The sequence below is a fragment of the Sebastes umbrosus genome, unplaced genomic scaffold, assembly GCF_015220745.1.
Source record: "Sebastes umbrosus isolate fSebUmb1 unplaced genomic scaffold, fSebUmb1.pri scaffold_105_arrow_ctg1, whole genome shotgun sequence".
In the NCBI taxonomy this organism is placed as follows: domain Eukaryota; kingdom Metazoa; phylum Chordata; class Actinopteri; order Perciformes; family Sebastidae; genus Sebastes; species Sebastes umbrosus.
Window position 1 is genome coordinate 29,648 of NW_023618443.1, and position 18,141 is coordinate 47,788.

At 43.2% G+C, this 18,141-nt stretch overlaps 1 protein-coding gene across 3 annotated transcripts in view; it reads right to left on the reverse strand.

The window, feature by feature from the left end:
• LOC119484213 (glutamate receptor ionotropic, NMDA 1-like) overlaps positions 1-18,141 on the reverse strand; it is a 61,324-nt gene that overhangs the window by 29,589 nt on the left and 13,594 nt on the right. For all 3 annotated transcript variants that reach the window (XM_037762902.1, XM_037762903.1, XM_037762901.1), the window contains exons 3-4: positions 10,741-10,875; positions 6,628-6,804 (exon numbers count right to left, since the gene is read on the reverse strand). In XM_037762902.1, the coding sequence (XP_037618830.1) occupies positions 6,628-6,804; positions 10,741-10,875 (312 nt within the window). The remainder of the gene's footprint in view (positions 1-6,627; positions 6,805-10,740; positions 10,876-18,141) is intronic.

The following is an 18,141-nucleotide window of genomic DNA, read 5'->3' on the forward strand; positions in this document are numbered from 1 at the left end:
GTCCGGAACAGACTGTGACTGACTCTATTGTCCGGTCCAGACTGTGACTGACTCTATTGTCTGGTCCAGACTTTGACTGACTCTATTGTCCGGTCCAGACTGTGACTGACTGATTCTATTGTCTGGTCCAGACTGTGACGGACTCTATTGTCCGGTCCAGACTGTGACTGACTCTATTGTCCGGTCCAGACTGTGACTGACTCTATTGTCCGGTCCAGATTGTGACTGATTCTATTGTCTGGTCCAGACTGTGACGGACTCTATTGTCCGGTCCAGACTGTGACTGACTCTATTGTCTGGTCCAGACTGTGACTGATTCTATTGTCTGGTCCAGACTGTGACTGATTCTATTGTCCGGTCCAGACTGTGACTGATTCTATTGTCCGGTCCAGACTGTGACTGACTCTATTGTCTGGTCCAGACTTTGACTGACTCTATTGTCCGGTCCAGACTGTGACTGACTGATTCTATTGTCTGGTCCAGACTGTGACTGACTGATTCTATTGTCTGGTCCAGACTGTGACTGACTGATTCTATTGTCCGGTCCAGACTGTGACGGACTCTATTGTCCGGTCCAGACTGTGACTGACTCTATTGTCGGGTCCAGACTGTGACTGACTCTATTGTCCGGTCCAGACTGTGACTGACTGATTCTATTGTCTGGTCCAGACTGTGACTGACTGATTCTATTGTCTGGTCCAGACTGTGACGGACTCTATTGTCCGGTCCAGACTGTGACTGACTCTATTGTCCGGTCCAGACTGTGACTGACTGATTCTATTGTCTGGTCCAGACTGTGACTGACTGATTCTATTGTCCGGTCCAGACTGTGACGGACTCTATTGTCCGGTCCAGACTGTGACTGACTCTATTGTCTGGTCCAGACTGTGACTGACTCTATTGTCCGGTCCAGACTGTGACTGACTGATTCTATTGTCCGGTCCAGACTGTGACTGACTCTATTGTCCGGAACAGACTGTGACTGACTCTATTGTCCGGTCCAGACTGTGACTGACTCTATTGTCCGGAACAGACTGTGATTGACTCTATTGTCCGGTCCAGACTGTGACTGACTCTATTGTCCGGTCCAGACTGTGACTGACTGTACAGCAGCCTCTGTGAGATTCCTCATTATTACATTATGAATCAGAAGATGTTTAATTCAACGCTGCAGTTTCAGTTCACCTCCTTTAACTAATGTGCTGTAATATTCATGTTTCTCCTCCAACATTCATGAGTCTCAGTGAGGCTCCTCCGTCACACAGGAAGTTTTATAAACTTTAACGTCCACCGAGCTTCACCGACGGTGTTACAGATCAGAAAAATAAATCATTAATAAATCCTCTTCTCTGATACAAATCAACCGAATATAAAGTTAAATGATATTGTTTACATCATGTTTGAGACATTCAAAGATAAAAAAAATGTTGTGCAACATTCATAATAGATCCTCGAATCGCTGTCAAAAATAAAATTAAAACTAATTAATACTCTAATTTATATTCTCCTGTTTTATCTTCTATTTTTTCTTTCTGCACAATGGGTACTTTTCCTTTGGGTACTTTATTTTGATGTTAATACGTTTGTACTTTTACTGAAGTAACATTTAGAATGCAGGACTTGTAACAAAGTATTTCTACACTGTGGTATTAATACTTTTACAAGAGTAATTCCTCTACCTCTGAGTATAAATGTTGATGGAGTTATTGATTAACTGATCATTTATCACTACTGATCACTTTGTTCTGTGTCGTCTCATTGATACTGCTGATCCACCAGAGACCTGTCTGTCTGTCTGCTGACCCGTGGACAGACAGACAGACAGACAGTCAGACAGACAGTCAGACAGACAGCTGGTCTAACAGCGAGGCAGGTCGGCAGCTGGGACAGAAGCAGCTGAGATGTGTTTGCACGACTCCGTCAGTGTCGAGGAGATGAGAAACCAGACAACAGACGGAGGTGAAGAACTGAAAGATGACGTGGACGGACAGACAGACTCACAGAGAAAGAGACAACTGAACAAAGGTGTTTTTAACTGGAATAAAGAAAAAAAACAAAAAAGAACGTAATAAAAAGAAGAAGAAAATGAACTAAAACTCCACCAAGACGGCACAAAAAAATATAAAAATATAACAGAAAACGTTTAGAAAATAAATTGTCTTTAAATACAATGATAAAAAATAAATCAAGAGACACGACAGATTCTTTTTAAAATTTAAATGAGAGCAGAAGTTCACAAGAAAATAGTGAAAATGTTCAAACTCAGACGGACTTGCTTATTTATGCTTCCTTTAGGCAACGTAATTAAAAAACACTCCATAAACGTTCATTGTTAGGCAGATGATAAACAATTATATGCTGCTATAGGCCTTGGACCAACCCCTAGTTATGCTGCTATAGGCCTTGGACCAGCCCCTAGTTCTGCTGCTATAGGCCTTGGACCAGCCCCTAGTTAAACTGCTGTATACCTTGGACCAGCCCCTAGTTCTGCTGCTATTGCCTTGGACCAGCCCCTAGTTATGCTGCTATAGGCCTTTGACTAGCCCCTAGTTATGCTGCTATAGGCCTTTGACCAGCCCCTAGTAATGCTGCTATAGGCCTTGGACCAGCCCCTAGTTATGCTGCTATAGGCCTTTGACCAGCCCCTAGTTATGCTGCTATAGGCCTTTGACCAGCCCCTAGTAATGCTGCTATTAGCCTTGGACCAGCCCCTAGTTATGCTGCTATAGGCCTTGGCCCAGCCCCTAGTAATGCTGCTATAGGCCTTGGACCAGCCCCTAGTAATGCTGCTATAAGCCTTGGACCAGCCCCTAGTTATACTGCTATAGGCCTTTGACCAGCCCCTAGTTATGCTGCTATAGGCCTTTGACCAGCCCCTAGTTATGCTGCTATAAGCCTTGGACCAGCCCCTAGTTATACTGCTATAGGCCTTGGACCAGCCCCTAGTTATGCTGCTATAAGCCTTGGACCAGCCCCTAGTTATACTGCTATAGGCCTTTGACTAGCCCCTAGTTATGCTGCTATAGGCCTTTGACCAGCCCCTAGTAATGCTGCTATAGGCCTTGGACCAGCCCCTAGTTATGCTGCTATAGGCCTTTGACCAGCCCCTAGTTATGCTGCTATAGGCCTTTGACCAGCCCCTAGTAATGCTGCTATTAGCCTTGGACCAGCCCCTAGTTATGCTGCTATAGGCCTTGGCCCAGCCCCTAGTAATGCTGCTATAGGCCTTGGACCAGCCCCTAGTAATGCTGCTATAAGCCTTGGACCAGCCCCTAGTTATACTGCTATAGGCCTTTGACCAGCCCCTAGTTATGCTGCTATAGGCCTTTGACCAGCCCCTAGTTATGCTGCTATAAGCCTTGGACCAGCCCCTAGTTATACTGCTATAGGCCTTGGACCAGCCCCTAGTTATGCTGCTATAAGCCTTGGACCAGCCCCTAGTTATACTGCTATAGGCCTTTGACCAGCCCCTAGTTATACTGCTATAGGCCTTGGACCAGCCGCTAGTTATGCTGCTATAGAACTGGACTACCAGGGGACTTATGACACACTGAACTCCTCCTCTTCCTCTCCATATGTATATATTCATGTCCCATTAATAAACGGGTCGAGGCAGATGGCCACCAATCCAGAGCCGGGTTTTGCCATGATGTGACGCTATATAAATAAATAGAATTGAAATGTACAATCAGACACAGCCCGTTTTGCAGGTGGAAAACGCGAGGCGCACCGTACCCGATCAGAAAGTGTTGTTTGCAACCACGGAATGGGTGCTAACGTGAGCTTAGCAACAGCTGATGAAGTCATAAAGATCCGGGTATCCAGCAAGGAATATATATAAAAGGTTTCTATAGGTTCCTTAGTGTCCACCGCCTCCAAGACACACGCACAAAAATAAAAATAACGTAAAAGCAGCGCACAAAACGCTTCACTCATTGAAAGCTATTTCGAATGCGCTCCGTCTGATCAGGGCCTATATGGATCTATATAGATCTATATAGATCTATCTATAAAATGTGTGTTTGATTTGAGGACATCTCAGCCTCTTCTGTCACTTTGTCACTTTTCCGAGGATTCCAGTTTCTGAGAAACAAACTACAAAACTAAACATTCTTGGTGGAGATAAAAAAAAAGAAAGCGATGAAAGAGAAGCTGCTTGGATGAAAGAATATACAAGCCAGCAGGATGGAGGGATGAAGGAGGGATGATGAAAGGATGAGAGATGAAGGAGGGACGATGGAGGGATGAAGGAGGGATGATGGAGGGATGAAGGAGGGTTGATGGAGGGATGATGGGGGGATGAAGGAGGGATGGTGGAGGGATGAAGGAGGGATGATGGAAGGATGAAGGAGGGATGAAGGAGGGATGATGAGGGATGAAGGAGGGATGATGAGGGATGAAGGAGGGATGAAGGAGGGATGATGGAGGGATGAAGGAGGGATGATGAGGGATGAAGGAGGGATGAAGGAAAGGTAAAGGAGGGATGACGGAGGGATGAAGGATGGATGATGGAGGGATGATGGAGGGATGAAGGAGGGATGGTGGAGGGATGAAGGAAGGATGATGGAGGGATGAAGGAGGAAGGATGAGGGATGAAGGAGGGATGAAGGAAAGGTAAAGGAGGGATGACAGAGAGATGATGGAGGGATGATGGAGGGATGATGGAGGGATGAAGGAGGAAGGATGAGGGATGAAGGAGGGATGAAGGAAAGGTAAAGGAGGGATGACAGAGAGATGATGGAGGGATGATGGAGGGATGATGGAGGGATGAAGGAGGGATGTACAGAGAGCAGTTTCAGTTCTACAAACATTTGTTGAGCAGATAATAAAGCAAACGACATGCTAATAATTAGCATATCCATAGCTAGCACTAATGCTAATCGTTAGCCCGCTGTCACATTACTAATAAATCAAACTAATACAGGCTGGTGATGTGTCCTCTGACACAAAAGGAAACTGTAACATCGACACTGCGAGACAAGGCACTGATTCCTTACGACAACTTTAGGACCAGCCCCTAGTTCTAATGCTATAGGCCTTGGACCAGCCCCTAGTTCTACTGCTATAGGCCTTGGACCAGCCCCTAGTTCTACTGCTATAGGCCTTGGACCAGCCCCTAGTATTGCTGCTACAGGCCTTGGACCAGCCCCTAGTTATGCTGCTATAAGCCTTGGACCAGCCCCTAGTTCTACTGCTATAGGCCTTGGACCAGCCCCTAGTTCTACTGCTATAGGCCTTGGACCAGCCCCTAGTATTGCTGCTACAGGCCTTGGACCAGCCCCTAGTATTGCTGCTACAGGCCTTGGACCAGCCCCTAGTATTACTGCTACAGGTCTTGGACCAGCCCCTAGTTATGCTGCTATAGGCCTTGGACCAGCCCCTAGTTCTACTGCTATAGGCCTTGGACCAGCCCCTAGTATTGCTGCTACAGGCCTTGGACCAGCCCCTAGTATTGCTGCTACAGGCCTTGGACCAGCCCCTAGTTCTACTGCTATAGGCCTTGGACCAGCCCCTAGTATTGCTGCTACAGGCCTTGGACCAGCCCCTAGTATTGCTGCTACAGGCCTTGGACCAGCCCCTAGTATTGCTGCTACAGGCCTTGGACCAGCCCCTAGTTATGCTGCTATAGGCCTTGGACCAGCCCCTAGTTCTACTGCTATAGGCCTTGGACCAGCCCCTAGTATTGCTGCTACAGGCCTTGGACCAGCCCCTAGTATTGCTGCTACAGGCCTTGGACCAGCCCCTAGTTCTACTGCTATAGGCCTTGGACCAGCCCCTAGTATTGCTGCTATAGGCCTTGGACCAGCCCCTAGTATTGCTGCTACAGGCCTTGGACCATCCCCTAGTTATGCTGCTATAAGCCTTGGACCAGCCCCTAGTTCTACTGCTATAGGCCTTGGACCAGCCCCTAGTATTGCTGCTACAGGCCTTGGACCATCCCCTAGTTATGCTGCTATAGGCCTTGGACCATCCCCTAGTTATGCTGCTATAGGCCTTGGACCAGCCCCTAGTATTGCTGCTATAGGCCTTGGACCAGCCCCTAGTTATGCTGCTATAAGCCTTGGACCAGCCCCTAGTATTGCTGCTACAGGCCTTGGACCATCCCCTAGTTATGCTGCTATAGGCCTTGGACCATCCCCTAGTTATGCTGCTATAGGCCTTGGACCAGCCCCTAGTTCTGCTGCTATAGGCCTTGGACCAGCCCCTAGTTCTGCTGCTATAGGCCTTACTAGGGGTTAGCTACTAGCCAACTTAACTTAGCTTACGTCAAATAGCACCACAGAGATGAAACCGTTTATAGAAGTGAAACTGCAGTCTGACGATGACGAGGGATGAACTGATGAGACAACACACACACACACACACACACACACACTGCAGCTCACACACCTGGATTAGAACGAAGCACACACACACACACACACACACATTGTTACCTAAACACACATGACGGTCAGCACACACGTGTCCTCACGCTGACTGTGAATCGGTGTGTTGGTGTGTTGTGTATGTTGATATGAATAAGTGTATACAGTATGTGTATATGTTTGTTTATGTGTATATATGTATATATATGTACTGTAAATATATATATATAAAGTATATATGTGTGTGTGTATAGCTAACCTTGGTCTCTCGCTCCTCCAGCAGCGTCTCCAGTCTCTTCTGAGCAGCTCGTCCTTCGTGGTCGTCGCTGACGATGAGGATGATGTGGTTCCACCTGAACTCTCTCATCAGGTCGAACCAGACGTGAGCCTGGTGGGAGTACGGAGGGACCGTCCTCAGGAAGGACAGGTGGATGCTCTGAGGAACCACGAGAGGAGACCACAGCATTAGTCTGCTTATCAACACACTCAGCATGTATGAAGTCAGAGATGTCCTGAAGTCAAATATACCAGGATCATTGTCAGGAATTAGTGATTGTCCAGCAACCCAGAAATCTAAGAATAAAGACATTTCCCTCACAGATTAGTGGGATTTTCTTTTTAATTTATAATGTTTTATACTTCTGATGAATATAATCCATCAATCTGATTACCATAGATGTATTTTGTATATACAGTTCCCTTTGTTAACACCTTATTTTGAAAAGCGGACGTAGTCCCACGTGTCTACTTCCTCTAACTTCTCCAAGGACATACTTTGGCATTTTTTCTGTCTTTTTTCAAACTTTGTTCAGACTTTTTTTCGGATATTTTGCAGATATTTTTCCGCCTTTTTTGGAAATGTTTTAGGCATTTTTCAGACTTTTTTTGGACTATTATTCAGACATATATCTGCCTTTTTTAGGACATATTTCTGACTTTTGTTTGAACATATTTCTGCCTTTTTTGGACATCTTTTGGGCCATATTTCGGACATACTTTGGCATTTTTTCGGACATATTTCAGACATTTTTTTAGATTATTTTTTCGGCTTTTTTTCTGCCTTTGTCCAGACTTATTTTCAGACATATTTTGTCCTTTTTTAGAAGTTAGCATGCAGCTTTAGCTCTGCTCTGTGTAGCTCTGCTTTTCCTGTCAATGTGTGAAACCCAAAGTGTTTCCATCCTTTACTGGATGTGTAGTGTTTACCACGCTGGATTTAACATGGGAGGGTGCAGGTCGTATCCACGACGACCCTTCAACGTTTTATACTCTGAGGTTTGTTTTGGTTGACGGATACGGAACGGATATGACGTCACGTTACTCAGACTACCACAATAAAAGCGGTAACTTCCTTCTACCTCCACATAGACTCAGATGAAGCAGATATATCCATTCTTGTGTTAAAACATCTGTTTAGAAATCATAAAATAAATCACGATACAGAGGTGAAAGGATGTTTTTCCCAGACCTGCAGTACTTATCAGGTCGTATGAAGACAACTGACAAAGTTCAGCGCTGACAGTCACACAGCTAAAGAGAGATTATTATATTATTATATTATTATATTATTATATTATTATTATTATATTATTATATTATTATTAGAGTGTTGAGAGAGTCGGAGGAAGTGGAGCTGATCTATCAGAGGAGTCTCTGAAGGCTCCGTTGTTTCCACTCAGTCTCATTTATTCTGGGATGCTGTGACAGTCGTGTGATGAAAGATGAATGAATAAAGCTCTCCTACATGTCATATCTGAAAATACACGAGAGAAAAACACTGAGATTTAAATAATCAATGAAGTTGTGCTGCTGAGTGTAAATGTCGACAGCGTCTCTGTTCACGGTTTCTCCTGCAGCTGTTCAATAAACTAACACAGGTTCTCAAAATAAAGAACGCAATTCATATTTTCCTCATTAATGATGGATTATTTCACCCACCCAGCGGTGCAGAGCACTCATATACGTATACGTGTATATGGGCTCAATGAAAGGAGAGAAGTCCGACCCGAGCCTGGCCAGAACCGACTCAGCGAGTCAGAACCAGACAGGACAGTCAGCTGCAAAACTGAATGTCCATGTTTGTGCCGTAATATCATCAGTATAATATCATCAGTGATATCTGCTGCTATAGGTCTTTACAAGGCAGTGTTGAATACTCGATTCTGATTGGTTAATCACCTCCGTCACCTCATCATAGACCGTTGCTATGTATAACAGACCCTTGTTACGTATAACAGACCGTTGTTACGTATAACAGACCGTTGCTACGTATAAAAGACCGTTGCTACGTATAACAGACCGTTGCTATGTATAGCAGACCGTTGCTACGTGTAGCAGACCGTTGCTACGTATAACAGAACGTTGCTACAAATAACAGAACGTTGCTACGTATAACAGACTGTTGCTACGAATAACAGAACGTTGCTACGAATAACAGAACGTTGCTAAGAATAGCAGACCGTTGCTACGTATAGCAGACCGTTGCTACGTATAACAGAACGTTGCTACAAATAACAGAACGTTGCTACGTATAACAGACCGTTGCTACGAATAACAGAACGTTGCTACGTATAACAGACCATTGCTACGTATAACAGACCGCTGCTACGTATAACAGACCGTTGCTACGTATAACAGACCGTTGCTATGTATACCAGACTGTTGCTACGTATAACAGACCATTGCTACGTATAACAGACCGCTGCTACGTATACCAGACCGTTGCCATGTATAACAGACCATTGCTATGTATACCAGACCGTTGCTATGTATACCAGACCGTTGCCATGTATAACAGAGCGTTGCTATGTATACCAGACTGTTTCTACGTATAACAAACCGTTGCTATATATAACAGACCGTTGCTATGTATAACAGACTGTTGCTATGTGTAACAGACCATTGCTATATATAACAGACCGTTGTTACGCATAACAGACCATTGCTATATATAACAGACCGTTGCTACGTATAATTGACCATTGCTACGTATAACGGACCGTTGCTATGTATAACAGACCGTTGCTATGTATAACAGACCGTTGCTATGTATAACAGACCATTGCTATATATAACAGACTGTTGCTACGTATAACAGACCATTGCTACGTATAACGGACCGTTGCTATGTATAACAGACCATTGCTATGCATAACAGACCATTGCTATATATAACAGACCGTTGCTACGTATAACAGACCATTGCTACGTATAACGGACCGTTGCTATGTATAACAGACCGTTGCTACGTATCACAGACCGTTGCTACGAATAACAGACCGTTGCTACGTATAACAGACCGTTACTACGTATAACAGACCGTTGCTACGAATAACAGACCGTTGCTACGTATAACAGACCGTTACTACGTATAACAGACCGTTGCTACGTATAACAGACCGTTGCTACGTATAACAGACCGTTGCTACGTATAACAGACCGTTGCTATGTATAACAGACGGTCTCAGTTAACTGGTGTGAGACCAGTAAAGGCTGCTCTCAGTTAAATGGTTAACCTATAGACCTGTAGAACCAGGTCTGGTCTAGACCTGTAGAACCAGGTCTGGTCTAGACCTGTAGGACCAGGTCTGGTCTGACCCTTTAACCCTTTAACCAGCTCAGCTGCTGCTGGTGTTAAAATCAAACTCACCCTCCTGATAAACACGTCAATATTTCATCACTGGAGCGCTGTTCACTGGGAGTGATGGAATATTCTGGGATGTTCTGGGACTGATGACACTCTGAATTATTTCATCAATATTGTAACCAGTGAGAGAGACTCTGAGAGGTTTAGGGTTCAGACTCTGAACTGGGACAAACTGGACTAAATATTCTACAACCTGCACTAATGGAGCCTGAAGGCAACACGGGAGAGGCTCCACATGTCTCTCTGTTATCTACTGTACAACATAAACTATGTAACATACTAACATACTACCGTCACAGGGTTCAGGAACCTTGTCAGAGAACAGGGTTCAGGAACCTTGTCAGAGAACAGGGTTCAGGAACCTTGTTAGAGAACAGGGTTCAGGAACCTTGTTAGAGAACAGGGTTCAGGAACCTTGTCAGAGAACAGGGTTCAGGAACCTTGTTAGAGAACAGGGTTCAGGAACCTTGTTAGAGAACAGGGTTCAGGAACCTTGTGAGAGAACAGGGTTCAGGAACCTCGTTAGAGAACAGGGTTCAGGTACCTTGTGAGAGAACAGGGTTCAGGAACCTCGTTAGAGAACAGGGTTCAGGTACCTTGTCAGAGAACAGGGTTCAGGTACCTTGTGAGAGAACAGGGTTCAGGTACCTCGTTAGAGAACAGGGTTCAGGTACCTCGTTAGAGAACAGGGTTCAGGTACCTTGTGAGAGAACAGGGTTCAGGTACCTTGTCAGAGTAGATGGACATGCGCGTCGTCAGGCCGACCACGGGGATCCGGTAGAAGCCGGCGGTGTAGGAGACCGGCGTTGGAGTCAGGTGGTCGTTGGACTGAGGAGGGTGACTCACCAGGATGGCGTACACCTGCAGAAGAACATCTGGTTTTATTCATACTGTCTCGCAGTAGTAGGAATGTAACTAAGTACATTTACTGAAGTACACATTTGAAGTACTTTTACTTTACTGGACTTCTACTCTACTACATTTATCTGACAGCTGTAAACTTCTGAAGAGTTTATAAAATCTGATGTTTGGTTATAAATTAAACTCAGTTTATACAATGTACAGCTGAAACCATCAGTCCATTAATCAATTAATCCATTAATCTATTAGTTAATTAATCAATTATTCCATTGATCCATTAATCCATTAATTAATTAATCCATTAATCAATTAATCAATTAGTCCATTGATCAATTAATCCATTAATCAATTAGTCCATTTATCGATTAATCCATTAATCAATTAGTTCATTAATCAATTAGTCCATTAGTCAATTAGTCCTTTAATCAATAAGTCCTAAAATCAATTAGTCCTTCAATAAATTAGTCCATTAATGAATTAGTCCAACAATCAATTAGTCCAATAATCGATTAGTCCATTAATCAATTAGTCATTTAATCAATTAGTTCATTAATCAATTAGTCCATTCGTCAATTAGTCGTTTAATCAATAAGTCCTTCAATCAATTAGTCCTTCAATCTATTAGTCCATTAATGAATTAGTCCAATAATCAATCAATCCTTTAGTCAATTAGTCCAATAATCAATAATGTTTTAGTAACATTATTATTGTTATTGTATTGGTAATAATGTTAATAATGTTAAAGTATTAACATTATTTAGTTAATAATAAATAAAAATAAATAAATAATAGTTTTGTTTTTACAAACCAAACAATCAATCGATTAATGGAGAAAATAATCAGCAGATGAATCCATAATGAAAATAAGATATAGATCAATAATAATTAAAGTATAGATAATATAATATAATATAATGTGATATTAATGAACCAGAGAGAGAGCAGCAGAAACTCTGTTATTCACTGTGTGTCTATAATCCCTCCATCTCTCCGCTGGGAGGATGGACGGATTACATCTCTGCTGCTGGAGAGAGAGAGAGAGAGAGAGAGAGAGAGGATGATAATCTGACGTCCATCTCTCTCTCTCTCTCTCTCTCTCTCTCTCTCTCTCTGTCCGGTACGTCGGCCATGTTGGCCTCATTTCCTCTACAGAGGAACTCGTTACTGAAGGATGTTCAATGTGAAACTGATCTGAACTCTGTTTGTTTGTTTCTACGACTAAATATGAATATGTCTGTTCTGACTTCAGTTTATGACTCTAAAACCAGAGAGAGAGAGAATAAAACCAGAGAGAGAGAGAATGAAACCAGAGATAGAGAGAATAAAACCAGAGAGAGAGAGAATGAAACCAGAGATAGAGAGAATAAAACCAGAGAGAGAGAGAATAAAACCAGAGAGAGAGAGAATGAAACCAGAGATAGAGAGAATAAAACCAGAGAGAGAGAGAATAAAACCAGAGATAGAGAGAGAATGAAACCAGAGATAGAGAGAATAAAACCAGAGAGAGAGAGAATAAAACCAGAGAGAGAGAGAATGAAACCAGAGATAGAGAGAATAAAACCAGAGAGAGAGAGAATGAAACCAGAGATAGAGAGAATAAAACCAGAGAGAGAGAGAATGAAACCAGAGATAGAGAGAATAAAACCAGAGAGAGAGAGAATAAAACCAGAGATAGAGAGAGAATGAAACCAGAGATAGAGAGAATAAAACCAGAGAGAGAGAGAATAAAACCAGAGAGAGAGAGAATGAAACCAGAGATAGAGAGAATAAAACCAGAGAGAGAATAAAACCAGAGAGAGAGAGAATAAAACCAGAGAGAGAATAAAACCAGAGAGAGAGAGAATAAAACCAGAGAGAGAATAAAACCAGAGAGAGAGAGAATAAAACCAGAGATAGAGAGAATAAAACCAGAGATAGAGAGAGAATAAAACCAGAGATAGAGAGAGAGAATAAAACCAGAGAGAGAGAGAGAATAAAACCAGAGAGAGAGAGAGAATAAAACCAGAGATAGAGAGAGAGAATAAAACCAGAGAGAGAGAGAATAAAACCAGAGAGAGAGAATGAAACCAGAGATAGAGAGAGAGAATAAAACCAGAGATAGAGAGAATAAAACCAGAGATAGAGAGAGAGAATAAAACCAGAGAGAGAGAGAATAAAACCAGAGATAGAGAGAGAGAATAAAACCAGAGAGAGAGAGAATAAAACCAGAGAGAGAGAGAATAAAACCAGAGATAGAGAGAATAAAACCAGAGATAGAGAGAGAGAATAAAACCAGAGAGAGAGAGAATAAAACCAGAGAGAGAGAATGAAACCAGAGATAGAGAGAGAATAAAACCAGAGATAGAGAGAATAAAACCAGAGATAGAGAGAGAGAATAAAACCAGAGAGAGAGAGAATAAAACCAGAGAGAGAGAGAGAGAACAAAACCAGAAATAGAGAGAGAGAATAAAACCAGAGATAAAGAGAGAGAATAAAACCAGAGATAGAGAGAATAAAACCAGAGATAGAGAGAATAAAACCAGAGATAGAGAGAGAGAATAAAACCAGAGAGAGAGAGAGAGAATAAAACCAGAGAGAGAGAGAGAATAAAACCAGAGATAGAGAGAGAGAATAAAACCAGAGAGAGAGAGAGAGAATAAAACCAGAGATAGAGAGAGAATAAAACCAGAGAGAGAGAGAATAAAACCAGAGAGATAGAGAGAGAGAATAAAACCAGAGAGAGAGAGAGAGAGAGTAAAACCAGAGAGAGAGAGAATAAAACCAGAGAGAGAGATAGAGAGAATAAAACCAGAGATAGAGAGAGAGAATAAAACCAGAGAGAGAGAGAGAGAGAGTAAAACCAGAGAGAGAATAAAACCAGAGAGAGAGAATAAAAACAGAGATAGAGAGAATAAAACCAGAGAGAGAGAGAGAGAATAAAACCAGAGATAGAGAGAATAAAACCAGAGAGAGAGAATAAAACCAGAGATAGAGAGAATAAAACCAGAGATAGAGAGAATAAAACCAGAGATAGAGAGAATAAAACCAGAGAGAGAGAGAATAAGACCAGAGATAGAGAGAATAAAACCAGAGAGAGAGAGAATAAAACCAGAGAGAGAGAGAATAAAACCAGAGAGAGAGAGAATAAAACCAGAGATAGAGAGAGAGAATAAAACCAGAGATAGAGAGAATAAAACCAGAGAGAGAATAAAACCAGAGAGAGAGAGAATAAGACCAGAGATAGAGAGAATAAAACCAGAGAGAGAGAGAATAAAACCAGAGAGAGAGAGAATAAAACCAGAGAGAGAGAGAATAAAACCAGAGATAGAGAGAGAGAATAAAACCAGAGATAGAGAGAATAAAACCAGAGAGAGAATAAAACCAGAGAGAGAGAGAATAAAACCAGAGAGAGATAGAGAGAATAAAATCAGAGATAGAGAGAATAAAACCAGAGAGAGAGAGAATAAAACCAGAGATAGAGAGAGAGAACAAAACCAGAAATAGAGAGAGAGAATAAAATCAGAGATAAAGAGAGAGAATAAAACCAGAGATAGAGAGAATAAAACCAGAGATAGAGAGAGAGAATAAAACCAGAGAGAGAGAGAGAGAATAAAACCAGAGATAGAGAGAGAGAATAAAACCAGAGAGAGAGAGAGAGAGAATAAAACCAGAGATAGAGAGAGAGAATAAAACCAGAGAGAGAGAGAATAAAACCAGAGATAGAGAGAGAGAATAAAACCAGAGAGATAGAGAGAGAGAATAAAACCAGAGAGAGAGATAGAGAGAATAAAACCAGAGATAGAGAGAGAGAATAAAACCAGAGAGAGAGAGAGAGAGAGTAAAACCAGAGAGAGAATAAAACCAGAGAGAGAGAATAAAAACAGAGATAGAGAGAATAAAACCAGAGAGAGAGAGAGAGAATAAAACCAGAGATAGAGAGAATAAAACCAGAGAGAGAGAATAAAACCAGAGATAGAGAGAATAAAACCAGAGATAGAGAGAATAAAACCAGAGATAGAGAGAATAAAACCAGAGAGAGAGAGAATAAGACCAGAGATAGAGAGAATAAAACCAGAGAGAGAGAGAATAAAACCAGAGAGAGAGAGAATAAAACCAGAGAGAGAATAAAACCAGAGAGAGATAGAGAGAATAAAATCAGAGATAGAGAGAATAAAACCAGAGAGAGAGAGAATAAAACCAGAGATAGAGAGAGAGAATAAAACCAGAGATAGAGAGAATAAAACCAGAGATAGAGAGAATAAAACCAGAGAGAGAGAGAATAAAATCAGAGAGAGAGAGAGAGAGAATAAAACCAGAGAGAGAGAGAGAGAATAAAACCAGAGAGAGAGAATAAAACCAGAGAGAGAGAGAATGAAACCAGAGATAGAGAGAGAGAATAAAACCAGAGATTGAGAGAATAAAACCAGAGAGAGAGAATAAAACCAGAGAGAGAGAGAGAGAATAAAACCAGAGAGAGAGAATGAAACCAGAGATAGAGAGAGAGAATAAAACCAGAGATAGAGAGAATAAAACCAGAGATAGAGAGAGAGAATAAAACCAGAGAGAGAGAGAATAAAACCAGAGATAGAGAGAGAGAATAAAACCAGAGAGAGAGAGAATAAAACCAGAGAGAGAGAGAATGAAACCAGAGATAGAGAGAGAGAATAAAACCAGAGATAGAGAGAATAAAACCAGAGAGAGAGAATAAAACCAGAGAGAGAGAGAATAAAACCAGAGAGAGAGAGAGAATAAAACCAGAGAGAGAGAGAATAAAACCAGAGAGAGAGAGAATGAAACCAGAGATAGAGAGAGAGAATAAAACCAGAGAGAGAGAGAATAAAACCAGAGATAGAGAGAGAGAATAAAACCAGAGAGAGAGAGAATAAAACCAGAGAGAGAGAGAATGAAACCAGAGATAGAGAGAGAGAATAAAACCAGAGATTGAAAGAATAAAACCAGATAGAGAGAATAAAACCAGAGATTGAAAGAATAAAACCAGATAGAGAGAATAAAACCAGAGATAGAGAGAGAGAATAAAACCAGAAATAGAGAGAGAGAATAAAACCAGAGATAAAGAGAGAGAATAAAACCAGAGATAGAGAGAATAAAACCAGAGATAGAGAGAGAGAATAAAACCAGAGAGAGAGAGCGAGAATAAAACCAGAGAGAGAGAGAATAAAACCAGAGATAGAGAGAGAGAATAAAACCAGAGAGAGAGAATAAAACCAGAGAGAGAGAGAATAAAACGAGAGTTACGTATGTAACTACGGTTCTATGAGCTCTGGATGACTGCCAGAGGCAGTGTTTAACACTGGATGTTATCCATCTCGCGCACGCGCAGGTCGAGTATTTAATATCAACAAAGTCACATGTGACCTGAGATGACGTAGTTTATATAAGCCCACGTCATCATCAGAGATGTCCCTCCAGAATCTTCTCGCCAAGATTCCGAGTGACAGCCAACTCTGGCAGTCATCCAGAACTCATAGAACCGTAGTTACATACGTAACTCTCGTTCTATTTCGTTCTTCCTGACTGCCAGAGGCAGTGTTTAACACTGGATGACGACTACCAACGTAGTCACGAGGAAAACCCACCTCACCGGGAACGGCCTGTGAACTCCTGAAAGACCACCGATGCTACTGCATGGGGAGCAGCAACATTGACCCTGTAAAAACGGGCAAAGGTGCATGGAGTAGCCCAGCTGGCCGCAGCGCAGATATCACTTAGGGGGATCCCCCGTAGTGCTGCCCAGGAAGTGGAGACACTCCTGGTGGAGTGGCCTCTGATATTAAGAGGTAAAGGCAGTCCTTTTGACCTGTATGCTTCCTCAATGGCCTGAACAATCCACCTGGAAAGCCTCTGCTTGGACAGGGTGTGCCCTTTCCTATGGCCCCCATAGCAGACAAACAGACTATCAGAGCGGCGAAAGCTCGCAGTCACCTGTATATAATGCCTTAAGGCCCTCACTGGGCAGAGCAGTTCTGCTGACTTAGCATCTTCACCCTGTAGGCATGAAGGGTCATAAGCTGCCAGCTCAATGACCTGATTAGAGTGGGCCGGAGCCAACCTCTTCGGGAAAAATGATGGGTTAGGCCAAAGTGCTACCCCTGTGCCATCCGAGTTCCAGCGAATACACGTTTCACTCACTGACAAGGCGTGAAGTTCACTCACACGTTTTGCTGATGCCATCGCCAAAAGGAAAGCAACCTTTACTGAAGACCACTCCAGCCCCGACTGATCCAGAGGCTCGAAGGGGGGGAGACAAAGGGCTTCTAGTACCAGAGGCAGTTCCCACGAGGGAACCTTGACAGCCTGCGGGGGGTTCCGCCGCTGGGCTCCTTTAAGAAATCGGGTCACCAGAGTGTGAGACCCCACGGTCTGGTTATCCACTCTGACATGCCCGGCTGAAATAGCAGCTACATAGACCTTCAAGGTAGAAGGAGAGAGTTTCTTCTCCAGCAAAGACTGCAAAAATCTCAGTATTATTGGCACAGAGGCACTCTGAGGTATCTCCTCATGAACTTTACACCACTCTGAGAATATTTTCCACCTGTTGGCATACAGTGCCCTGGTGGAGGGTGCTCTTGAGTCAGAAATGGTTTGAATTACCGCCTGGTCACATACCCTTAGGAGTGGGTCCGGCTCCTCAGGGGCCATACCCAAAGCTGTAGGCGATCCGGGTTCGGATGCCAGATGCGGCCCCCCAGCTGTGAGAGCAAGTCTTGCCTCTTGGGCAGGCACCATGGAACTCCGTCCAGAAGTCTGTGCATCCCTGGAAACCAGGGTCTCCCCGGCCAGTTTGGGGCGACCAACAGGAGTCTGTTGTTGCCGTGCTGTATTCTGTGTAGCATTACTGCTATCAGTGGGAATGGTGGGAAGGCATAGAGGAGGCAATCTGGCCATGGGTGTGCCAGGGCATCCTGTCCCAACGGGCTTGCTGTCTCCGTCAGGGAGAACCAAAGAGGGCAGTGCGTTGAGGCTTCTGAGGCAAACAGGTCCACCTCTGCTGCGCCATATTTGCGCCATATCTCCTCTACCACCTCTGGGTGGAGCCTCCACTCGCCCGCGGGGGGTTTCTGGCGGGAGAGAAAGTCTGCCACCACATTGTGGCCCTGGCAGATACATGGCCCTGAGGCTGGAAAAACAAGGGAAAGCCCATACCAGAAGTCTCCGTGCCACCTGTAGCAACTAGGTTGATCTGGTGCCCCCTTGCCGGTTTACATGGTAGACAGCTGACTTGTTGTCGGACCGTACAACAACATGCCTGCCTCTCAAATGTGGTAG